Genomic DNA, 19,909 nt, shown 5'->3' on the forward strand with positions numbered 1-19,909 from the left:
AATACGACTCAGGAGTCAGAACTCGCTTGTCCACCTTTTATTGACTCCCCGCCCACCCGCTCCCCAGCCCTGGAGGTTCTCCGCCCCATGCTGCCGTCCCCCTCCCCACTCCCACCCGCCCGGCCACGCCCACGGGTGTCGGGACTCGTCCGCAGGCGCCCCGCCTCGCCCGCCCGGCCACGCCCGCGGTCACTCCTTCAACCTGCGCGCCCCCGGCATCTTGCGGTAGTAACTCTCCGCCTCCGCCTCGCCGGCCGCGTCACGCTCGCCCAGCATCAGGCCGCCCGCCTTGCGCCGCAGCGTGGACTCGCGGCTGGCCGGCCCCAGCGCCCCGTCGGCCGCGCCCATCGGAGGCAGCCCTTCGCCCGTGGCCAGGTTGACCGTGGCCACGGCCCCGAACCGCGGCTCCTCCTGGTCCACGTCGCTGATCGACGAGCCGGGCGACATGCCGGGCGGCCGGGGCCCGCCGCGGAAGCCGCGCGCCAGGTCGCCCAGCTCGTAGGCGCCATCGCCTTCCGGCCCCTTGGCCCCGCCGCCCGCCGCCTTCCACTCCCAGGGCCCGTTCCCCGCCGACAGGTGGACTACCGGGTGGTGCGGCGCGTGCGCATCGATGGTGACGATGCTGGCCGAGTCGCGGTCCGACGGCGACCGGTACTGCGACGAGTCGGAGCTGGCGCTGGACGACGAGCCCGTGTCGACCGCCTTGGCGCCCGCGCCGCCCGGCGCCTTGGACATGGCGATGACCTGCAGCAGCCGCGGTGGGTTGGCAACGCGGGGCTGCGTGGCGACCGCGGCCGCCCCGGTCTTCTCTGCCATCATAAGCCACTTGGCGCGCACAGCGGCGCCGCTCTTGGGGGACAGGCCAGCCCCCGCCTGGGCCCCCTCCTCGGGGATGTGCACCAGCGGCTGTGGCGCCGCGCGCGGCGGCAGGATGACCCGAGGCCCGAGCCCGGGGCGTGCCTGGACCGTGGGGTAGAGCGAGGGCGGCACCGGGCCCCCTTCCTCCTCGTCTTCCTCCTCCTCTTCGTCTTCCTCCTCCTCCTCCTCCTCCGCCATCGGCTCCGCCGGCGCCCTCAGGTGCGCGGGGCTGGCCTCGTCGGGTAGCCCCAGGACGCGACCCTCCAGCGACTTCTGCTTCCACTCGCTGATGAGCTGCTTGGAGCGCGAGGCGTCCAGCGGCACGTGGATGGTCATGTGGCGGCGGGCGGGGTCGTCGAGCGAGGGCGTGTTAACGCGGGGCAGCGTATTGCTGAAAGTCACCATGTTCTCCTTGCCCATGGGGCTGCGCGGCGCCAGCAAGTCCACGTCCACGCTGGCCCGCTTCAGGCTGCCCAGCGAGCTCTTGTCGCGCGCCACAGGCCGTGGCGCGCCCTCCAGCCGCCCTGGCGGGCCCAGTTCATCTGTGCTCACCGACTTGTTCTGCTGGTACACCGAGTCGTGGCCCCGCTGGGTCAGTGCGCGCAGCGCATCCTTGGCAGGCGCTGGTGCTGCCACTGACGGTCTCTCCGAGGGCGGGGCCTGGAAGTTGCCCACAGCGTGGCAAGCCTGGGGGAGACAGGCCAGTGGTGGAACGCCACAAGGATTAAGGCGGGGAGGCCAGGCCTACACTGGTGTCTGAAGGGGAAGGCCTGGCCAGGAATGGGAGGGTCTGAGGGGGTAGGTAGGCCCAGACTGGGATGGGAACGTCTGAGAGAGTAAGCAGGGCCCAGATGGGAAGTCTGTGGAGGAAGGTATGGCCAGGAATGGGGACCCAAGTGGGGGGGTGGTGTCTGAGGAAGAAGGTATAACTAGGAGTGGGAGGGTGTGAGGGGGGAGGTCAGGCCTGAACCGTCTGAGTGACAAAATATGGCCACAAAGGGGGGACTCTGAGGGGGGATGCCAGATTCTGAATCGGAGTACCAAAGGGGAGGCCCAGCCTGCAATGAGGAGGGGCCTTGGGATGGGGGACACGGCCTGCAATGAGGGGAACTTGGTGGGGAGGGAGGCACGGCCTGCAGTGAAGAGGCCTTGGCAGGGGCGGGGCATGGCCTGCAGTCAGGGGGCCTTGGGAGGGGTACAGCCTGCAGTCAGGGGGCCTGGGGGTGCACAGCCTGCAGTCAGGGGGCCTGGGGGTGCACAGCCTGCAGTCAGGGGCCCTTGGGGGGAGGCACGGCCTGCAGTCATGAGGCCTGGAGGGAAAGCACCGCCTGCAGTCAGGGGGCCTTGGAGGGGGAGGCATGGCCTGCAGTCAGGGGGCCTTGGGGGGGCGAGGCATGGCCTGTAGTCAGGAGGCCTCGGGGGGAGGCACAGCCTGCCTTGACATCTGAGGAGTGAGTGGCACTTTTTCTCGATGGTGGCATATTCTGGTCTCTAGCTTGCTTGAACTCTGCACATGTGCTAAGCCTGAGTCCATTAGATTCCAAGACTCCAGAATTCCAAGGGACAGACACTGCACAGCTGCCCCCCTCCAACAGGACAATGCACCCCCTTGGGCCCCAGGCCAGGGCCATATCCCTCCTCAGCTCCTCTTGGCGGGCCCTGCCTCCTGCCTCAGACCCCTTTGTTGGACCCTCCTCCCACCTTGGCTGCCTTGCCACCCCCCTCAGATCCCCATAGCACCGCACCTTCCTGCCCCTCTGCTCACCAGGTAGGCAGCGATGCCAGCACCAATGAGGAAGCCAGAGTACACATCCACGGGGTGGCTGCGGTACTGCGTGATCTGGGTGAGGCCGCAGACACCTGCCGCAATGGCAAAGGCGAACACCAGGACGGGCTTGAGCAGCTTCGTAGTGTCCGAGATGACCGAGTTGAAGTACATCTGCCGGCACGAGGGCGGTCAGCGTGGGGCCAAGGCCGGGGGCTGTGCGGAGTCAAGGGCAGGGCGGGGTGGACTCACCGACACGTAGACAGCAGCGAAGGCAGACAGGGTGGCATGCTGCGACGGGAAGGTCTTCCTGCAAGAGGCACCACGTGTGAGCTGGCTTGCCACAGGGGTGGGACCCGGGTCCGCCCCTCCCATGCGCTTGGTGACTCGGACAGGGCCCTCTTAGGCATGCATGGGGACTGTGGGCGGGGTGTGCACTCACCGCGCAGAGAGAATGGCGTGCGCGTCAGCGCCAGAGCAAATGTCCTGTGTGATGTAGGGGTTAGCCTCACACGACGTGCCCAGCAGCGTGTAGTTGGGTTTGCAGACGGTCAGGAAGAAGGGTGTGTGGTAGCCCGTGGCCAGCTGGATGACATCAGTCACCAGGGCCGTGGCGCACAGGCCAAACACGTGGACACCTGCAGGTAGGGGAGGGTCAGGGCTGGTCCGGCGGACCCACCCAGTGCGCACACTCTGGGACTCCGGGACTCACCCACAAAGCGCACCGTCCGCCGCAGGAAGGAGTTGAAGTTGCAGCCGCCGGCGTTGATGCTGCCCTCTGCCCCACCCGGGCCCCCGCTGCGGCCCCACAGTCGTGACTGCAGGCAGTACAGCGCGCCCTCGCCGACCATGATCTGCCGACAGGGACACGCTCAGTGGGCTCCGGGCACCCACGGGCTGGCCGTCCTGTGCTCGCAGGTACTCACCGAGGCAGCGGGTGCAGCAAATGCCAAACTCAGGAGCATAAGTAGTGGGATGAGCTCCTCGTTGGTCTCCACGTAGGGCATGGACAGCCTGCGGTCGTAGCACTGGAAGCCCACCTTGGCTGGCTTGAAGAGGTCGGTCAGCTCCAGGAAGTAGAGGGACACGATGGATGAGGCCACAATGGGCAGCTGTGGGAAGATGGCATCCAGGTCACCTTCATCTGGTCCCTAAGCTGTCTGTCCCTCCATGAATCCAGTCACTGGTCCCGATTCACCCATCCATCTATTCAGTTCACCTGTCCAGATTGTCGATCGTGATTCTCCCACCTATCTATGTAATCCAACCATAGAACTATCCATCCGCCCACCCACCTTATATCTAGCCATCTACACACTCATCCATCCGTCCATCCACACAACCACCCACCATTTATCTATCCATCTACTCATCCATCCATCTGTCCATCCGTCCATCCACTCACCCAGCCAGCCAGATGGGTGGATGGATGGGTGGATGGATGAATGAGTGGGTGGGTGGATGGGCAGGTGGATGGGTGGGTGAATGGGTAAAGCTTATCCTTAAAAATATAAAATCCTTTAGAAGAAGTTTGTTTTTTAAATCTCAGACAAGCCCCCAGTGGCTTTTCAAGTCTCAGGGAGGTGTCATTGTTCCCTTAAAGCCTGGCACCTGGTGAGCACCTGTTAATTAAGCGTCTTAACACAGGTGAGCTGGCCTCAGATGCAAGGGAGACTCTAGAGGTGCAAGTGGGGTGGGCAGGACCAGACCCTGTCTTATGGGCCATGAGGAAGGGTCCTCTGGGCACTAGGGAGCCACAGATTAGAACAGAGGGGGAAAGAATCTGATTTTGGTTGCTCTGGGGAGGTGGATGGGTATAGTAGAGAAGGGAGGAGGTGGGGGGAGAGGGCAGGGGGAGAAGGCAGGCGACCCTGGAGTACCTTGGCGGTAGAACCAGAAGCACTTTGGGGCAAGGGTGGAGGTGGTGAAATATGGTCCGTACCCCGGGGAGGGGAGTCTGGGCAGCACCCCACATCAATCTCATTGCCTCAGGAGAGTCTGTAAGTACCTCCTGAACCCCCTCCACCCACCTCTCATTGCTTCTGGAGACCCTAAGCAGAAGACCACCAACACCGAGAAAATACCAGGCCCAGAGAAAAATTATTCACTCCACAAATGTAAACAGGGCCCCTGCCAATGTGCTTAATTTTCTGTGTGTTTAAAAAAAAAAAAAAAAAACAGTAAGCCTCATAATAAAGGAAATGCAAATTAAAACTAAGGTACAGTTTTTCACGCATCAGATTGGTCAAAATCCAAAATGCTGTTAACACCCAGTGCTGGTACAGCTGTGGGGAAACAGACCTTCACAATACACACACGAGTGTCTAAGATGGTGCACCCTCCGTGATTTGGGGACCACAAAAGTGACCACAGCCTGCACGCTGGACTCCCTCTCCCATGAATTTATCTAATAAATAAACTCCCTCTCATGCCAAATGACACAGGCCAAAGGGATTTTCTTATAGGAACATCTGTGATGGGAAAAGGTTACGAAACAACCCAGTGTCCAAAGCTGCAGCTACTCAATTCCGACATGACTAGTAATGGACCAGGCCCTTCAGGAATGAAGGACTGGGTCACCCCACCAGGCAAAGAACCACGACCAGCTGAGGTGCTTGCTGAGGGGGAAGGGAATACGAAATGGGTGGTGGAAGAAGGTAATTCTAAGTACCAGTTAAGACACGTGACCAGTTGCAGAAACGAAGACTGTAATTGTTATGAGTATTTCTGCTTTGTATGTGTGCATCAAATATTTTTGTTTTCTTCACTTATAAAATATGAGACGTAAACAGGAAAAAAAAAAGGAGAAACAACTCAGCGTCCATGGGTGGGGCACGGTGCGTCCACACTGGAATAGTATGTAGCAAGGAAAATAAATGAAGACACCCTTTTGTGTGATGCTAGGCAAAGGTCCCCACCGGAAAAAAGCTCTGTGCAGAAACGTGCCTTTTGAAAGGGGGGGCAGCGCGGAGGACTTGTATCTGACAAGCGTGAATAGGCAGCAGACACTTCTGGGAAGAACTGAAGAGTGCTGAGGACTGGGAAGGGGGCTTTGGAGGGAGAGGGCTGCCGTGGCCTTGACACTGAAACTTGCTGTTCTTTATCGAGTTGAAGAAGTGCCCCTCTCTTCCTAGTTTGCTGAGAGTTTTTATCCTGAAATGTGTTGGACTTTCTCAGGTGCTTCTGCTGCCTCTACAGATAGGATCATAGGATTTTTCGTGTTCAGCCTATCGATGCGATGAATTACAATGGGAAATGTTGAGCCAGCCTCACATCAAAACACAAACATGTTCCCCTTGAGTTGATTCTGACTCATGGCAACCCCATGCATTACAAAGTAGAGCCGAGCTCCTTGGGTTTTTCTTGACTGTAATCTTTATGGAAGCTGACTGCCAGGCCTTTCTTCCTTGGTGCTGCTGTTGTTAGGTGCCGTTGAGTCGGTTCTGACTCCTAGCGGCCCTACGCACAACAGAACAAAACACTGCCTGGTCCTGCACCATCCTCACAATCGCTGTTATGTTTGAGCCCATCGTTGCAGCCACTGTGTCAACCCACCTCGCTGAGGGTCTTCCTCTTTTCCGCTGACCCTGTACTCTGCCAAGCATGATGTTCTCCAGGGACTGATCCCTCCTGACAACATGTCCAAAGTATGTAAGACGCAGTCTTGCCATCCTTGCCTCTAATGAGCATTCTGGTTGTACTTCTTCCAAGACAGATCTGTTCGTTCTTTTGGCAGCCCATGGTATAGTGGATATTCTTTGCCAACTCCACAATTCAAAGGCGGCAATTCTTCGGTCTTCCTTATTCATTATCTAGCTTTCACGTGCATGTGATGAGATTGAAAACACCATGGCTTGGGTCAGGCACACCTTAGTCTTCAAGGTGACATCTTTGCTCTTCAACAGTTTATAGAGGTCCTTTGCAGCAGATTTACCCAATGCAACGCATCTTCTGATTCCTCGACTGCTGCTTCCGTGGCTGTTGATTGTGGATCTGACACTACATCAGTGTTCCGCTGCTATTTGTAAGGTGTTCACTGGCTAATGCTTTTCAGAAGTAGACTGCCAGGTCCTTCTTCCTAGTCTGTCTGAGTCTGAAAGCTCAGCTGAAACCTGTCCACCATGGGCGACCCTGCTGGTATCTGATTACCGGTGGCACAGCTTCCAGCATCACAGCAACACGCAAGCCTCCACAGTACGACAAACTGACAGACATGTGGGGGTTGGCACTGCTGGGTGGGTTCAAACCACCAACCTTTTTGTTAGAAGTTCAGCGCAGTTTGTGCCACCCAGGGACTTCAGTCCAGCATGCTTGGTCACGGTGTAAAATTCCTTTTACACATTACTGCCTTCGATTTGCTTATATTTTGTTGGGGATCTTGCCGTCTATGTTTATGTTGGAACCGCCTATAACAGAAATTCACACGCAATTTTGAGGAATAAGCAGATTTTCTGCAAAGCAGTGTTGGCCACCTGGAGATGATGCCCATTGGAGGAAACCCCATGAGAGCCACGCTGAGGTTCAGGGCCCACTTGCCTGGGGATGAGGTGCTGGGTGCTGGTCCAAGCTGCCAATGGTGGATCTACAAAGGGGCAGTTTCCTCCCGGTAAGGAGGCCCCTCATCTCTCCATTCAGGCCCTGGCCGGGCCCCTCACTGTGGCTGGGTTTTCCTGCAGTCAAGAGGGGAGACCATGGCTCTGGGGAGACTAAAGAAGGCCCCAAACACCAAAGTCTGGGCACGCAGGGCCTGCTGGAAGTATGTCCCCCATTGTCACCCTCAGTGTCAGCGTGTGCCAGATGGCTGCATTCATTGTCTTTTATTTTTTTAACACCCATAAAGCCCTTATTATGTACCTAGCCAGTTCTATTTTGTAAAGATTAATTCTTCTACTCTGTAAATGGAGTCCCTAGGTGGTGCAAACAGTGAGCACTCCTGGCTGCTAACTGAAAGGTTGGAGGTTTGAGTCCACCCAGAGATGCCGCGGAAGAAACTCCTGGCAATCTGCTTCCCAAAAAATCAGCCATTGAAACTCTGTGGAGTGCAGTTCTCCTCTGACACCCACGGGGTCCCCATGAGTCAGAACTGACTCACGGCAACTGGTTTCTACTCTGTAAACGGGAAAACTGCGGCTCGGAGAGGTTAAGGGGTGTGCTCCGGGGCCGCGATTGCAGAGGAGGGATTTGAACTCACCCCGGTTCCACCTCCCTGCCCCCTTCACGGCCCGGCTTCAGCCCCTCCAGGGAGGTTACTGGCCTATAACCTGGACCGAGGTCCCATCTCCCGGCATTTTCCCAGCTGTTCCCACCACTGGAACCCCCTCCCCTTCTGAAGCGCTGGAACTCCTCTGGGTCCTACAGAGCCCAATTCCTCCGACCCCCCAGCCCTCCAGCCTGGCTGTGCCGAACTCCAGGGGTGCTGTGCGCACCCCTGCCCCTCAGCGTGGGTGGCCCCCGAGGGTCGGCAGAACTGAGGCCTTCCCCACTTCCGGTAGCGCGACCCCCACTCACCTCCACGAAGTAGAAGCAGGGCAGAAGCGTCATGCTGTCCTTGGGGGTCTTATTTTTCTCCTTGGCCGAGATCATGGTGCTGCAGGCGCCGAAGGCCGCGGCTGCAGGGGGCAAAGCTGCGCGCGGGAGCGGGGGAATCAGACCGAGTCTCGGGAGGACCCGGTGGCCAGCGCCGGTGGGGGAGGGGAGGACGAGGATGCGCAGGAACCGCCCCGGGAAACTGAGGCTGGGGGCGGGGGCGTCCCCCGGGACCTCCTGCCGCGCACCGCAGCCCTACCCAACCATCCGGCTTCCGGGGATCCCCCCCACCTGGGACGGGGTTCGGGCGAGCGGGGACTCAGCAAAGAGGGCGGGGCCGGCCTGGCTTGGTGGGGATCTCAGCCGGGGCCCGGCCCCGCGGCAGGACGGGAGCCTCCAGGAGAACGGGGGTCCCGAGCACGGCGGGAGGGCTAGGGGTGCGGCCCCCAGCCCCTCTCAGCGGGTACGGCCGGAGCTTGAAGGGCGGCGCTGGCGGCAGCTGCGGGCGGGGGCTGCGGCGCCGCGAGCACAAAGCGCGGCCCCTCCCACTGGGGCGGGGCGGGGAGGGGGCGCCCCCAGACCCCGGCGGCGGCGGAACGGGGGGCGGGGCTCTTTGTCTCGGCGCGTCGCGCGCCCGGGGCTGCCCCGCCTCCCGCGCTCTCACAGTCTCTGCCTCCCGGGGTCTCGGGCTCCAGCAGCGGCTGCCGGGGACCCGGGTCTGGGGTCTCCCCGCTTCGGGCCTCTCTCGGCTCCGGCCCCCTCGTTCCCTCTGGGGTCTCTCGGCGCGGCCTTGGGAGCCCGCATCGGTGCCGGGGACCGGGCGGTTTGGGTCCTGGGTCTCTCACTGTCTCTGTGTCTCAAGGTCTCTGCCTGTCTCTGCCTCCCCCCGTCCCCCGCCTCTGCGCCCCCCGCTCCGGTGCCTGCAGCTCCCGGGCGCGCGTTTCCATGGCGCGCGCGCTCCCGGGGCCCTAGAGCGACCCAGAGACAAAAGAAGGGGGAGCCGCCCTCTCCCGCCCCTGCCTCCCCGCCCCGCCCCTGCCTCCCCGCCCCGCCCTCCTCGCCCCTACCCGCCCCCACGTCCTAGCCCCGCCCACCCACCTCATCCCCGCCCCTGCCTTCTCGCCCCGCCCCCGCGCCCACCCTCCCCTCGCCCCGCCCACCCACATCGCCTCGCCCCGCCCCTCCCTCCTCGCCCCGCCCCTGCCTGGCTCCCTCCCCCGCTGCCCCCTCCGGGCTCGTTGCCAGGCTCCGGCTGTCCGGGGCGCACGGCAGGGGATGCCAACATCTGGGCGCCTCTTGGCAGCCGCCTGGACGGCAGCGGTTGGAACACTCGGGGCGAATCTCCGCGACGCGCACTTGGGCAGCGCTAAGTGCTAAAACCCAGCGCCGGAACAGCTCTGGCCGAGGGACCGGCTGACCCCATTTTACGGATGAGGAAACTGAGGCCCAGGGAGCTTAAGTCATTCGGCCAAGGTCGCCCGACCCGAGTGACAGAATTTTATTCGGTTCATTTATTCAGCATCTCCTGAGCACCTATTGTATACCTGCCCCAAGCGGGCACTGGGGTGGGGACCCAGCAGGATCAGACCAGACAGCCAGCCTCTCCATTAGCCGCCTAATTAGTGTATGGGTAAGGACTGCAGTAATTGAGCGCCTATTGGTTGCAGTCGCTGGCCTTTCTTTCTGTTCGGTCGTTCACATCTCTGTCCCCCCACCTCTCTTAATATTTAATATTAATTATTAAATAATAACCTATAATTGGAAACCCTGGTGGTTTAGTGGTTAAGTGCTACAGCTGCTAGCCCGAGGGTCGGCAGTTCAAATCCGCCAGGAGGTTCTTGGAAACTCTGCGGGGCAAATTATTTATAACATATTATATAAAGGTATTATATAATAATACAGTAATTTAATATCAATTAATATTTTTTATTTAAATCGACTCATATTTTAAAAAAGACTCAACTCCATGAATTTTCAAAGGAGATTTCTGTGTGGTGAAGAGGGTCCTGGAAGGTTCGGCTCCTGCTGCGTCTGCTCTTGGGCCTCACTTTCCGCACCTGTAAATGGGTATAACAAGTCCTGATGTCTGAGGAAAGCAAGCCCCACCCCACCTGCAATAAAGACGACAGTAAAAAATAATAAGGAATCTAAACAGTGTTGCTAATCAAAAGGTTGGAGGTTCGAGTCCACCCAGAGGCACCTTGGAAGACAGTTGTGGTGATCTAAAAAAAAAAAACGGTGATCTACTTGAGAAAAATCCACCGAAAAACCTGTGGAGCACACACAGTTCCACTCCGACACAGGTGGGGGCGCCAGGAGTCAATTCCGTGGCAACTTTTTGTGGGCTGCCTGGGAGAGGTGCAGGGTCCCCAGCACCTTCCTGGCCATGTTGCCACGTGCTCCCCCGGGCACCTGGTGCAGGACTGAGTGCCAGGTGCCTGCATGCCTGCCCACAGGTGCTGACTAAGAAGGCCAGGTTTTCTGGAGATGGGTCTTTGCTCCCGCAGTCCTTGCTGTGCCCAGCACAGACCAAGCCCATTGACGCTGATCACAGTTCATGCCCCCCACATCCCGTGGGGAACCTCATCCCAGGGGGCACCAAGGGTCCAAGGGGGCGGCCACCTGCCCGAGGTCATGCAGTGCTAACTGGCCACGAACTGGGTCTCCGTTTCCCCAGCCATCACAGAGCAGAGCCTGGTGGCCGTTGGGAATGCGGGTTTTGAAAGGTGACCACAAACAGCCCCCCGGGAGGCAGGAGACAGAAGGGAAATGGGGTTAACCGATTACTGGTGCCTCCTGGGGGCAGGAGCAAGAGGGGGTATGGTGGGGCCCTTCCTGACAGTTGGGGGTCCTGGAAGAGCCTTGGGCATTTCAGAACCAGGAATGGGTAGGGGGGTCCTTCTGCCCATGGGATCCCTGGTGGTCAGGGATGGAGATGAGGCAGGGCCTTGCTGAGTCTGGGGTGGGGGTGCTGCTGAGCCGTATTAAAGGTTTTAAAGGCACCCTACACCCCACATCTCTCTACCAAGCAGGGTCTGTGTATGTCCTTGTTCTACAGTTGGGGAAACTGAGGCAGGAGAGAGGACCCTGAGGACACACACTGGGGAACAGTTTGGTGCAGGCTCCAGAGCCCTGTGAGGCCCCAGCTTGGAGGCGGTGGGGAGCTGGGCCTCAGGAGGGAGGATGGAGGGGAGGATGGATGGGGGGAGGACGTGGGGGGAGCCGGCCAGGGGCACTGAGCTGTGGCAGACACCTGGGGTCGTAGGGGGAATACTGCAAGGTAGCAGGCCTGAGCCCCCAGGACCCCACGTTTGCTCAGGGTGGGCCCAAAAAAACCCTGTTACCGTTGAGTTGGTTGTGACTCATGGCAACTCTGCGTGTTTGTTACAGGGTAGATCTAAGCTCCATAGGGTCTTCTTGGCTTTAGTGGCACAACAGTTAAGCACTTGGCTGCTAACTGAAAGGCTGGAGGTTCGAACCCACCCAGGGGCTGTACAGGAGAAAGGCTTGGTGACCTGCTTCTGTAAAGATGACAGCCAAAAAAAAAAAAAAACCCTATGGGGGCAGTTCTGCTCTGTCACATGGGGTCACCATGAGCCAGAGTTGACCAACACCACCTGACGATAGCAACCTTTACGGAAACAGATTGTCAGGCCCTTCTTCCATGGGCCAGGGGATGGATTGAACTGCCAACCTTTAGGCTAGTGGGCAGAGCAGCCAAAGTTCACCCTGCCCCCTACCACCTAGAACCCTCTCCAGACCTGCCCTTGGGGAGGCAAACCACCCCAAAGAGCCCCCCACAGCCCCCAGGCTCAAGCTGGTGTCCCAAGGGTGGTGGGTGGCACTAACAGCCCCAGATCTTTGCAGTTTCACCTTGGAAATGAGCCCCAATCTTGTTTTTTTGACTGAGGTGAAATTCGCATAGCATGAAATTAACTGTTTTAAAGCGAACAGTTCAGTGGCATTTATCACATTGTGCAACCATTGCCACCATCTGGTTCCAGAACATTCTCGTCACCCCAAAAGGGAACCCCGCACTCATTAGCAGTGACTCCCCACCTTCCTCCCCCAGCCCTTGGTAGCCACTCATCCCCTTTCTGTGTTTATGAATTTCTGTTCTGGACATCTCACACACATAAATGGAATCACACAAATTATGGCCTTTTGGGTCTGGCTCTTTTCACTGAGCGAAACGTTGAAACATGTATTAGTGTTTCTTTCCTTTTTATGGCTGAGTAATATTCCATTGCATGGACAGACCACGTGGAGTTTATCCAGTCCTCTCTTGATGGACACCTGGGTTGCTTCCACATTTTGGCTATTGTGAATACTGCTGCTATGAACATTTGTGTACAAGTTTTTCTGTGGATCTGTGTCTTCTTTTCTCTTGGGTACATGCCTACGACTGGAATTGCTGGGTCATGTGGTAACTCCATGTTCAAATTTCTGAGGAACCAACCAGTTTTCCACAGCAGCTGCACCATTTTACATTCCCGCCAGCAATGCACACGGGTCCCAATTTCTCTACACTTGTTATCTTCTGCTTTTGTGATAATACCCATCCTAGTGGGCGTGAGGTAGTATATAACTGTGGTTTTGAAATGCACCTCCCTAATGGCTAACGAGGGGCCCTGGTGTCACGGTGGTTAAGACCTCAGGCTGCTAACCAAAAGTTCGGCAGTTTGCATCCACCAGCCATTCCGAGGAAGCCCAGTGGGGCAGTTCTCTTGTGTCCTGTTGGGTCACTATGAGTCAGAGTCAACTTGACTGCAATGGGTTCGGTTTTGGTTTTAATGGGTAAAGATATTGCCTGTCTCTTCACGAGCTTGTTAGCCCTTTGTGTATCTTTGGAGAAATGCCAACTCAAGTCCCTTGCCATTGTTTAATGGGGTTGTCTTGTCTTTCTGATGTTGAGTTGTAGGAATTCTTTCGATGTTCTGCAGTCCCCATCTTGTTTTTCTCTCCCTGTGCCTGCCCTCTCGGCCCCCATCTCTTGCCCAGGTCCCAGATGCCACAAACCTCTGCAGATCCCACTTCAAGATGAGGAGAAAAGGGAGCAACTTATCCAGCACTACGTGGCTGTTTGGCTCTGGGATGTCTCATCAGTTCTCCTGTTACCCCCATTTTACAGATGCAGAAACTGAGGTGAGTGGCCAGCCCAGGGTCTTACAGATTGAAAAACTGGCAGAACTCAACTACAAAAGACAAATAACTCAATTAAAAAATGGCCAAAGGATATGAACAGACACTTCACTAAAGAAGACATTCAGGTAGCTAACAGAAACATGAGGAAATGCTCACGATCATTAGCCATTAGAGAAATGCAGATCAAAACTACAATGAGATACCACCTCACTCCAACAAGGCTGGCATTAATCCAAAAAACACAAAATAATAAATGTTGGAGAGGTTGTGGAGAGACTGGAACACTTATACACTGCTGGTGGAAATGTAAAATGGTACAACCACTTTGGAAATCAATTTGGCGCTTCCTTAAAAAGGTAGAAATAGAACTACCTTACGATCCAGCAATCCTACTCCTTGGAATATATCCTAGAGAAATAAGAGCCTTTACACGAACAGATATATGCACACCCACGTTTATTGCAGCACTGTTTACAATAGCAAAAAGACGGAAGCAACTGAGGTGCCCATCAATGGATGAATGGATAAATAAATTATGGTATATTCACACAATGGAATACTACGCATCGATAAAGAACAGTGAGGAATCCGTGAAACCTTTCATAACATGGAGGAACCTGGAAGGCATTATGCTGAGTGAAATTGGTCAGTTGCAAAAGGACAAATATTGTATGAGACCAATATTATAAGAACTTGAAAAATAGTTTAAACACAGAAGAAAATATTCTTCGATGGTTATAAGAGTGGGCAGAGAGGGAGGGAGAGGGGTTTTCAGTAGATAAGAACTATTTTAGGTGAAGGGAAAGACAGCACACAATACAGGGGAGGTCAGCACAACTGGACTAAACCAAAAGCAAAGAAGTTTCCTTAATAAACTGAACCCTTCCAAGGCCACTGTAGCAGGGGCGGGGGTTTGTGGACCATGGTTTCAGGGGACATCTAAGTCAATTGGCATAATAATATTTATTAAGAAAACATTCTGCATCCCACCTTGAAGAGTGGCGTCTGGGGTCTTAAAAGCTAGCAAGCAGCCATCTAAGATGCATCAATTGGCCTCAATCCACCTGGAGCAAAGGCGAATGAAGAACACCAAAGACACAAGGTAATTTTGAGCCCAAGAGACAGAAAGGACCACATAAACCAGAGACTACATCGGCCTGAGACCAGAAGAACTAGATGGTATCTGGCTACAATCGATGACTGCCCTGACAGGGAACACAACAGAGAACCCCCGAGGGGGCAGGAGAGCATTGGGATGCAGACCCCAAATTCTCATAAAAAGACCAGACTTAGAGGTCTGACTGAGACTAGAAGGACCCCGGTGGTCATGGCCCCAGACCTTCTGTTGGCCCAAGACAGGAACCATTCCCAAAGCCAACTCTCCAGACAGGGATTGGACTGGACGACGGCACTGGTTTTGGGTTAGGGGATAGAAAATGATACTGGTGAAGAGTGGGCTTCTTGGATCAAGTAGACACATGAGATTATGTTGGCAGGTCCTGTCTGGAGGGGAGATGAGAGGGCAGAGGGGGTCAGAAGCTGGCCGAATGGACACAAAAATAGAGAGTGGAGGGAAGGAGTGTGCTGTCTCATTGGGGGAGAGCAACTAGGAGTACATGGCAAGGTGTGTATAAATTTTTGTATGAGAGACTCACTTGATCGTAAACTTTCACTTAAAGCACAATTAAAAAAAAAAAAAAAACAACAGAGCTTGAACCTGCTGGCTCACACCCACAGCCTCCATGGTCACCATGCCCAGTGGGCCCCCAAGGCTCAGGATGGGGAAACAGAGGCCTGGAGGACAGGCATTAAGGACAAGGATCGCAATTCTTGTTAATATTTCAGTGCCTGTGCAGGCCAGCCATCCAGGGTCTTGGCGACAATTAAGTTGCCTCACCCTCACAGTGCCTGGAGGTGGGACCCCATTTTACAGAGGGGGGCGTTGGAGGAGTCCAGGGTGGTCCCGGGAGCCTTGGGCAACTTCCGTTTTCCTGCCGGGTGGGGCTGGCCCGTGTCTGGGCGGCGGGCGTGCCAACGGCCAGGGCCTGGGTATAAGGGCCGCAGCCACCCCCAGCCTCCCCGGCCCCCACCATGACTGGTTTCCGACTCCTGGCCCTGCTGGGCGGCCTGCTGGCGTCCGTGTGGGCTGGTGAGTCCCTGCCTCCCGTCAGGTGTCCCCATCTGTGCTAGGGGCTTGGTCGTAGGGGGCCGAGGCCCAGGGCTCAGAGGGAGATGGTACCTGGCCTAGGCCACTCAGCCCCACCCTGGGCGGCCCGGGGTGGTGGGCGAAGGGGGTCCTGAGGCTTGCCTGTCCTCTTAGGGAAAGGGGAAGGACAGGGTCTCCCCCGCGGCTGCGTGGCGGGTGAGGGTGAAACTGGAGGGGGCTTTCCCGACGCGGGGCTTCTCGGACCTCAAACCGCCCCCCCTCCGCAGGCTCAGCCCCCTGCGCGGGCATCGTGGGCGGCAGGAAGGCTAGGCCGGGGCGCTTCCCCTTCCTGGCCTCCATTCAGTATCAGGGGGATCACTTCTGCGGGGGCGCCCTGATCCACAGCCGCTTTGTGCTGACCGCCGCCAGCTGCTTCCGCGTCGGGTGAGGGGGTGCTCAGAGGGGGGCTCGGAGAGGGGAGGGGATCAGGGAGGGGCCCTGGAGTCAGAGACAGGGAGGAGACCTGGGGGAAAGGTGGCGCAGAGGCGGACGGTTCCCAGGGCCGGAGGGAAGAGGTCTTGGCAAAGCAGAGGGGCTGAGAGAGGTGGAGGGACCAGAGAGGGTCTCAATGTCCTCATCAGTGAAAGTGGGGGAGGTCAGTCCCTTTGGCTCCCTGGCTGCCCAGACAGGCGGCTGGTGACGCCCCCCTCTTATTTGCAAGCTGACCCTCAGTATCCCTGGCCCCAGGGTGGGTCTGAGGATCCGGAGCTTCCCCATAAGGCCCCAACCTAATGCTTACCCCTCTGTCCCCTTCCCCCATGCCAGGAACCCCGCAATTGCCACGGTGGTGCTGGGGGCCTATGACTTGAGGCGGCGGGAGCGTTCCAGACAGACCTTCTCCATCAGGAGCATCAGCGAGAACGGCTACGACCCTCAGGAGAACCTGAACGACCTGCTGGTGCTGCAGGTGGGGAGGAGGAACAAGAAGCCCTGATTGGGGCGGGTAGCAGGGGGGAGGGCATCCAGGATCCAAAATTCAGTTAGAAGTTTACCAGGCAAAGGGCGAAGGGCAAAGCATGCAGAAAGAACAGCCAGTACAGAGGGCCTGGGTATGAACAAGACTTGTGGGGCTCAAGAGAAGAACGCATATGGGCTTCTTTTGTTTCCTTTGGCTGTTTAAAAATTGCAGCAAAACATTAGGCAGTGCACCACAATCCATCTATCTGGCCTCCTCTTGATGGATGCCTAAGCTGGGTCCCAGTACTTCTGCAATGACAGAATCACAGTGAGCTGCTTAGTGCATGTTTCCCCACCACCGTTGTTCTAGGGCAGCCACTTGGGTAAAACAGTTCATCAGTTTACCCTCCGCCGGCAGAAGAACTGCCCATTTGTCCACATCCTCGCTGACACTGGGTATTACGATTTTTACTTTTTTTTTCTTTTTTGCCAGTGTGATGGGGGGGAAATGGTACCTGGTTGTTTTATCTGCATTCCTTGGGCAGGCCCTTTACCTTCAGGGTCTCAGTTTATCCTCACATCCACATTAATGGTAGAAATTATTTATTATTCCCTTTCTATGTGCAGGAACTAGAGACCCAGAGAGAAAAAGTGACTCAGCCAGGGTTCCACAGCAGAGCTGGGACTTGAACTCAATCCACTCACAGACCAAAAGTGACATTGCTGCAGTTCCTGCTCCCAGCTGGGGCTCCACGGGGGTCCGGACCTCAGTCCTGCGCTCCCCTGACTCAGTTTCTCCCCCCAGCTGGACCGTGAGGCCAACCTGACCAGCAGAGTGGCACTGGTGCCACTGCCCCTTCAGAACGCCACGGTGGAACCCGGCACCAACTGCCAGGTGGCGGGCTGGGGGATCACACGGCCTGGAGGGCACCTCTCCCGCTACCCAAGGGTCATCAACGTCACCGTGACCCCTGAGAGCCAGTGTCGCCCCAACAACGTGTGCACAGGTGTGCTCACCCGCCGGGGCGGCACCTGCCAGGTATGGGCCAAACAAGGACTGGCGGAGCTCCTTGTGGAGCGAGGAGGGGTCCTGAGAGGTGGTGAGCTCCCCGTGGTGGAAGGAAGCAAGACCAGGCTGAGGGAGATGCGGTAGTGAGAGCCGGGGTTGAGGGTGGAGTTGGGCTTGGCAGTTTTGAGGGACTCTCCGGATCCCAAGCTGCAAACATTCTGATCCTCGAATATTCCAGTATTTTAACAGGGTCTGGGGACACAGAGGGGAATGAAACAGAGGGGCCTACCCTTTTGGGGCTCCCAGTCTTGTGGGTGGGGGGAGTCAGACATGTAGCAAGTTGAGGAGCCACACTGGAGGGGGCAGAGGCCAGTGTGATTGCTCAGGGGTGTACCTGACCCAAGCTGGGAGTGTCAGGGAGTATCCCTGGAGGCATCTGACCCCTAAAATTCAGTTAGGAGTTAACCAGGCAAAGAGTGGTGGGAAAAGCATCCAGAGAGATGGAACAGCACGTGCGGAGGGCACATGGGGGTGGGGGGCTGGGCCCAGGGGGCGCCCTAACCCGTTGCTTACACCAGGGTGACGGAGGCACCCCCCTCATCTGCAATGGCCTGGCACATGGCGTGGCCTCCTTCTCTCGGGAGCCCTGCGGCAGTGGCCCCGACTTCTTCGCCCGCGTGGCACTCTTCCGAAACTGGATCAACTCAGTTCTAAACACCCGGTCGGACGAGCCTGTGGGGGTCCTGTGATTTCCCCCGGAGTCCAGCCCAGCCCTTCATGCCACTCATCCTCCATGACTATGTCTGTGGTCCCTCATGTGTCCCCTGCATTGCACCCCTGGGCCTGGAGCCCCCCCAGGTCCCCGTGGTTGTGGCTATAATAAAGAAGCCATTTGGTCCTTTGTGTCTGATTTCTCATCACCGGAGTGGGAGGCAGTCCCCTGGGCTTTGGGGAGGGGTTCACGGTCATGCAATTGTCTGTCTGCACCCACTGAATCCCACAACAGCTCTGAGACTAGGGGCAGCTGATATATGTACCTGATGGGGGGGACCCCGAGGCTCAGAGAGGCTGAGTATTTCACCTGAGGTCACACAGCAGTGTGGGCTTCCAACCCAAGTCGGTGTGATTTTAAGGCCCAACTCAGGTTTTATTATTATAATTATTCTGATTAAAAAAAAAAAAAAAAAAAACCTGTTGCCCTCGAGTGGATTCTGACTCATCATGACCCTATAGGACAGAGTAGAACTGCCCCAGAGGGTTTCCAAGGAGCAGCTGGTGGATTGTAACTGCCAACCTTTTGGTTAGCAGCCTGACTTCTTAACCACTGCGCCACCAGGGCTCCCAAAACCAAACCTGTTGCCAGTTATTCTGATTATATATATATGAAGTTGCTGTTTTAATCATTTTTAGGAGTACAATCCAGTGACATTAATGACCTTCACTGTGTCGTGCAGCCAGCATCACTATTTCCAAATGTTTTTCGTCCCCCTAAACAGAAACTCAAGGAGCCCAGGTGGGGCAATGGTTAAGCACTCAGCTGCTAACTGAAAAGTCGACGGTTCAAACCCACCCAGTGTCTCCATGGGAGAAAGGCTTGGCGATCTGCTTCCGTAAAGATTGTTGTTATTGTTGTCAGGTGCTGTCGAGTCAGTCCGACTCATAGCAACTATGTGCACAACAGAATGAAACACCGCCCAGTCCTGCGCCATCCTCGCAATCCTCGTTATGTCTGAGCCCATCGCTGCAGCCACTGTGTCAGTCCATCTCCATCTCATTGAGGGTCTTCCTCTTTTTTGCTGACCCTCTACTTTATGAAGCGTGATGTCCTTCTCCAGGGACTGGTCCGTCCTGATGACGTGTCCAAAGTGAAGATTACAGCCTAGGAAACCCTATGGGGCAGCTCCGCTCTGTCACATGGGGTTGCAGTGAGTCGAAAATTAACTCAATGGCACCCAACAGCAAACAGAAATTCAGTACCTCTTCAGTAATAACTCCCTATTCTCTCCTCCCCTGGCCCTGGTAACCACTAACAAGTCTCTGCCTGTATGCATTTGTAATTCTTTTTTAGCCATTTCACAGAAATGGAATCGTACACTGTGTGGCCTTTTGTGTCTAGCCTTTCTCGCTGACCATAGCGTTTTCAAGGTTCACCCGCGACGTAGCGTGAATCTGAACTTCATTCCTTTTTAAGGCCGAGTAGTATCCCGTCGTGTGGATGGACGACGCTGCATTTGTCCGCTCATCTGCTGATGGGTATTTGGGCTGTCTCCGCCTCTCAGTTTCTGTGAATAAAGCTGTAATGAATGTTGCCGTACAAGCGTCTGTTTGAGCCCTTGCTTTCAATTTTTGGGGGCAGATACCTAGGAGTGGAAGTACTAGGTTGTATGGTGATTCTATGTTTAACTTTTTGAGGAACTGCCAAACAGTTTTTCACAGAAGCTGCACCGATTTGTATCCCCACCAGCAATACGTGAGGATTCTAACTTCTCAGGATCAGGGAGCA

The 19,909-nt window shown here is 56.4% G+C and overlaps 2 protein-coding genes across 4 annotated transcripts; one reads left to right on the forward strand and one right to left on the reverse strand.

Moving 5' to 3' along the window:
• Positions 1-143: 143 nt before the first annotated feature.
• Positions 144-8,807, reverse strand: PLPPR3 (phospholipid phosphatase related 3). 3 transcript variants are annotated; one of them, XM_049876071.1, is made up of 9 exons: positions 8,441-8,807; positions 8,132-8,247; positions 6,878-7,029; positions 3,550-3,735; positions 3,336-3,477; positions 3,066-3,261; positions 2,876-2,933; positions 2,624-2,797; positions 144-1,545 (listed from the first exon to the last, which is right to left on the reverse strand). In XM_049876071.1, exons 4-9 carry the CDS (start codon positions 3,628-3,630, stop codon positions 190-192), a joined length of 2,007 nt encoding a protein of 668 aa, XP_049732028.1. In that variant the 5' UTR covers positions 3,631-3,735; positions 6,878-7,029; positions 8,132-8,247; positions 8,441-8,807; the 3' UTR covers positions 144-189. The 3 variants fall into 3 exon arrangements, with proteins under 3 accessions (XP_049732028.1, XP_049732027.1, XP_049732026.1); XM_049876070.1 differs by lacking the exon at positions 6,878-7,029 and having other exon boundaries at positions 8,132-8,807; XM_049876069.1 differs by lacking the exons at positions 6,878-7,029; positions 8,132-8,247; positions 8,441-8,807 and adding an exon at positions 6,179-6,864.
• A 6,578-nt stretch (positions 8,808-15,385) lies between these two features.
• On the forward strand, positions 15,386-18,298 carry AZU1 (azurocidin 1). The gene is made up of 5 exons (XM_049876072.1): positions 15,386-15,443; positions 15,728-15,884; positions 16,266-16,407; positions 17,203-17,436; positions 17,985-18,298. Exons 1-5 carry the CDS (start codon positions 15,386-15,388, stop codon positions 18,153-18,155), a joined length of 762 nt encoding a protein of 253 aa, XP_049732029.1. The 3' UTR covers positions 18,156-18,298.
• Positions 18,299-19,909: the final 1,611 nt, after the last annotated feature.

This window comes from Elephas maximus, chromosome 3 (genome assembly GCF_024166365.1).
Source record: "Elephas maximus indicus isolate mEleMax1 chromosome 3, mEleMax1 primary haplotype, whole genome shotgun sequence".
Taxonomy (NCBI): domain Eukaryota; kingdom Metazoa; phylum Chordata; class Mammalia; order Proboscidea; family Elephantidae; genus Elephas; species Elephas maximus.

Bases quoted from the DNA above. Each gene is read 5' to 3' on its own strand.
- AZU1 (XM_049876072.1), top strand. From the start codon at position 15,386: ATGACTGGTTTCCGACTCCTGGCCCTGCTGGGCGGCCTGCTGGCGTCC. The intron at 15,444-15,727 runs GTGAGTCCCTGC...CCCCCTCCGCAG, and splicing joins GCTGGCGTCCGTGTGGGCTG to GCTCAGCCCCCTGCGCGGGC. The intron at 16,408-17,202 runs GTGGGGAGGAGG...TTCTCCCCCCAG, and splicing joins ACGACCTGCTGGTGCTGCAG to CTGGACCGTGAGGCCAACCT.
- PLPPR3 (XM_049876069.1), bottom strand. From the start codon at position 6,364: ATGGGCTGCCAAAAGAACGAACAGATCTGTCTTGGAAGAAGTACAACC. The intron at 3,262-3,335 runs GTGAGTCCCGGA...CCCTACCTGCAG, and splicing joins GCGGACGGTGCGCTTTGTGG to GTGTCCACGTGTTTGGCCTG. The intron at 2,934-3,065 runs GTGAGTGCACAC...TGCCTCTTGCAG, and splicing joins CACGCCATTCTCTCTGCGCG to GAAGACCTTCCCGTCGCAGC.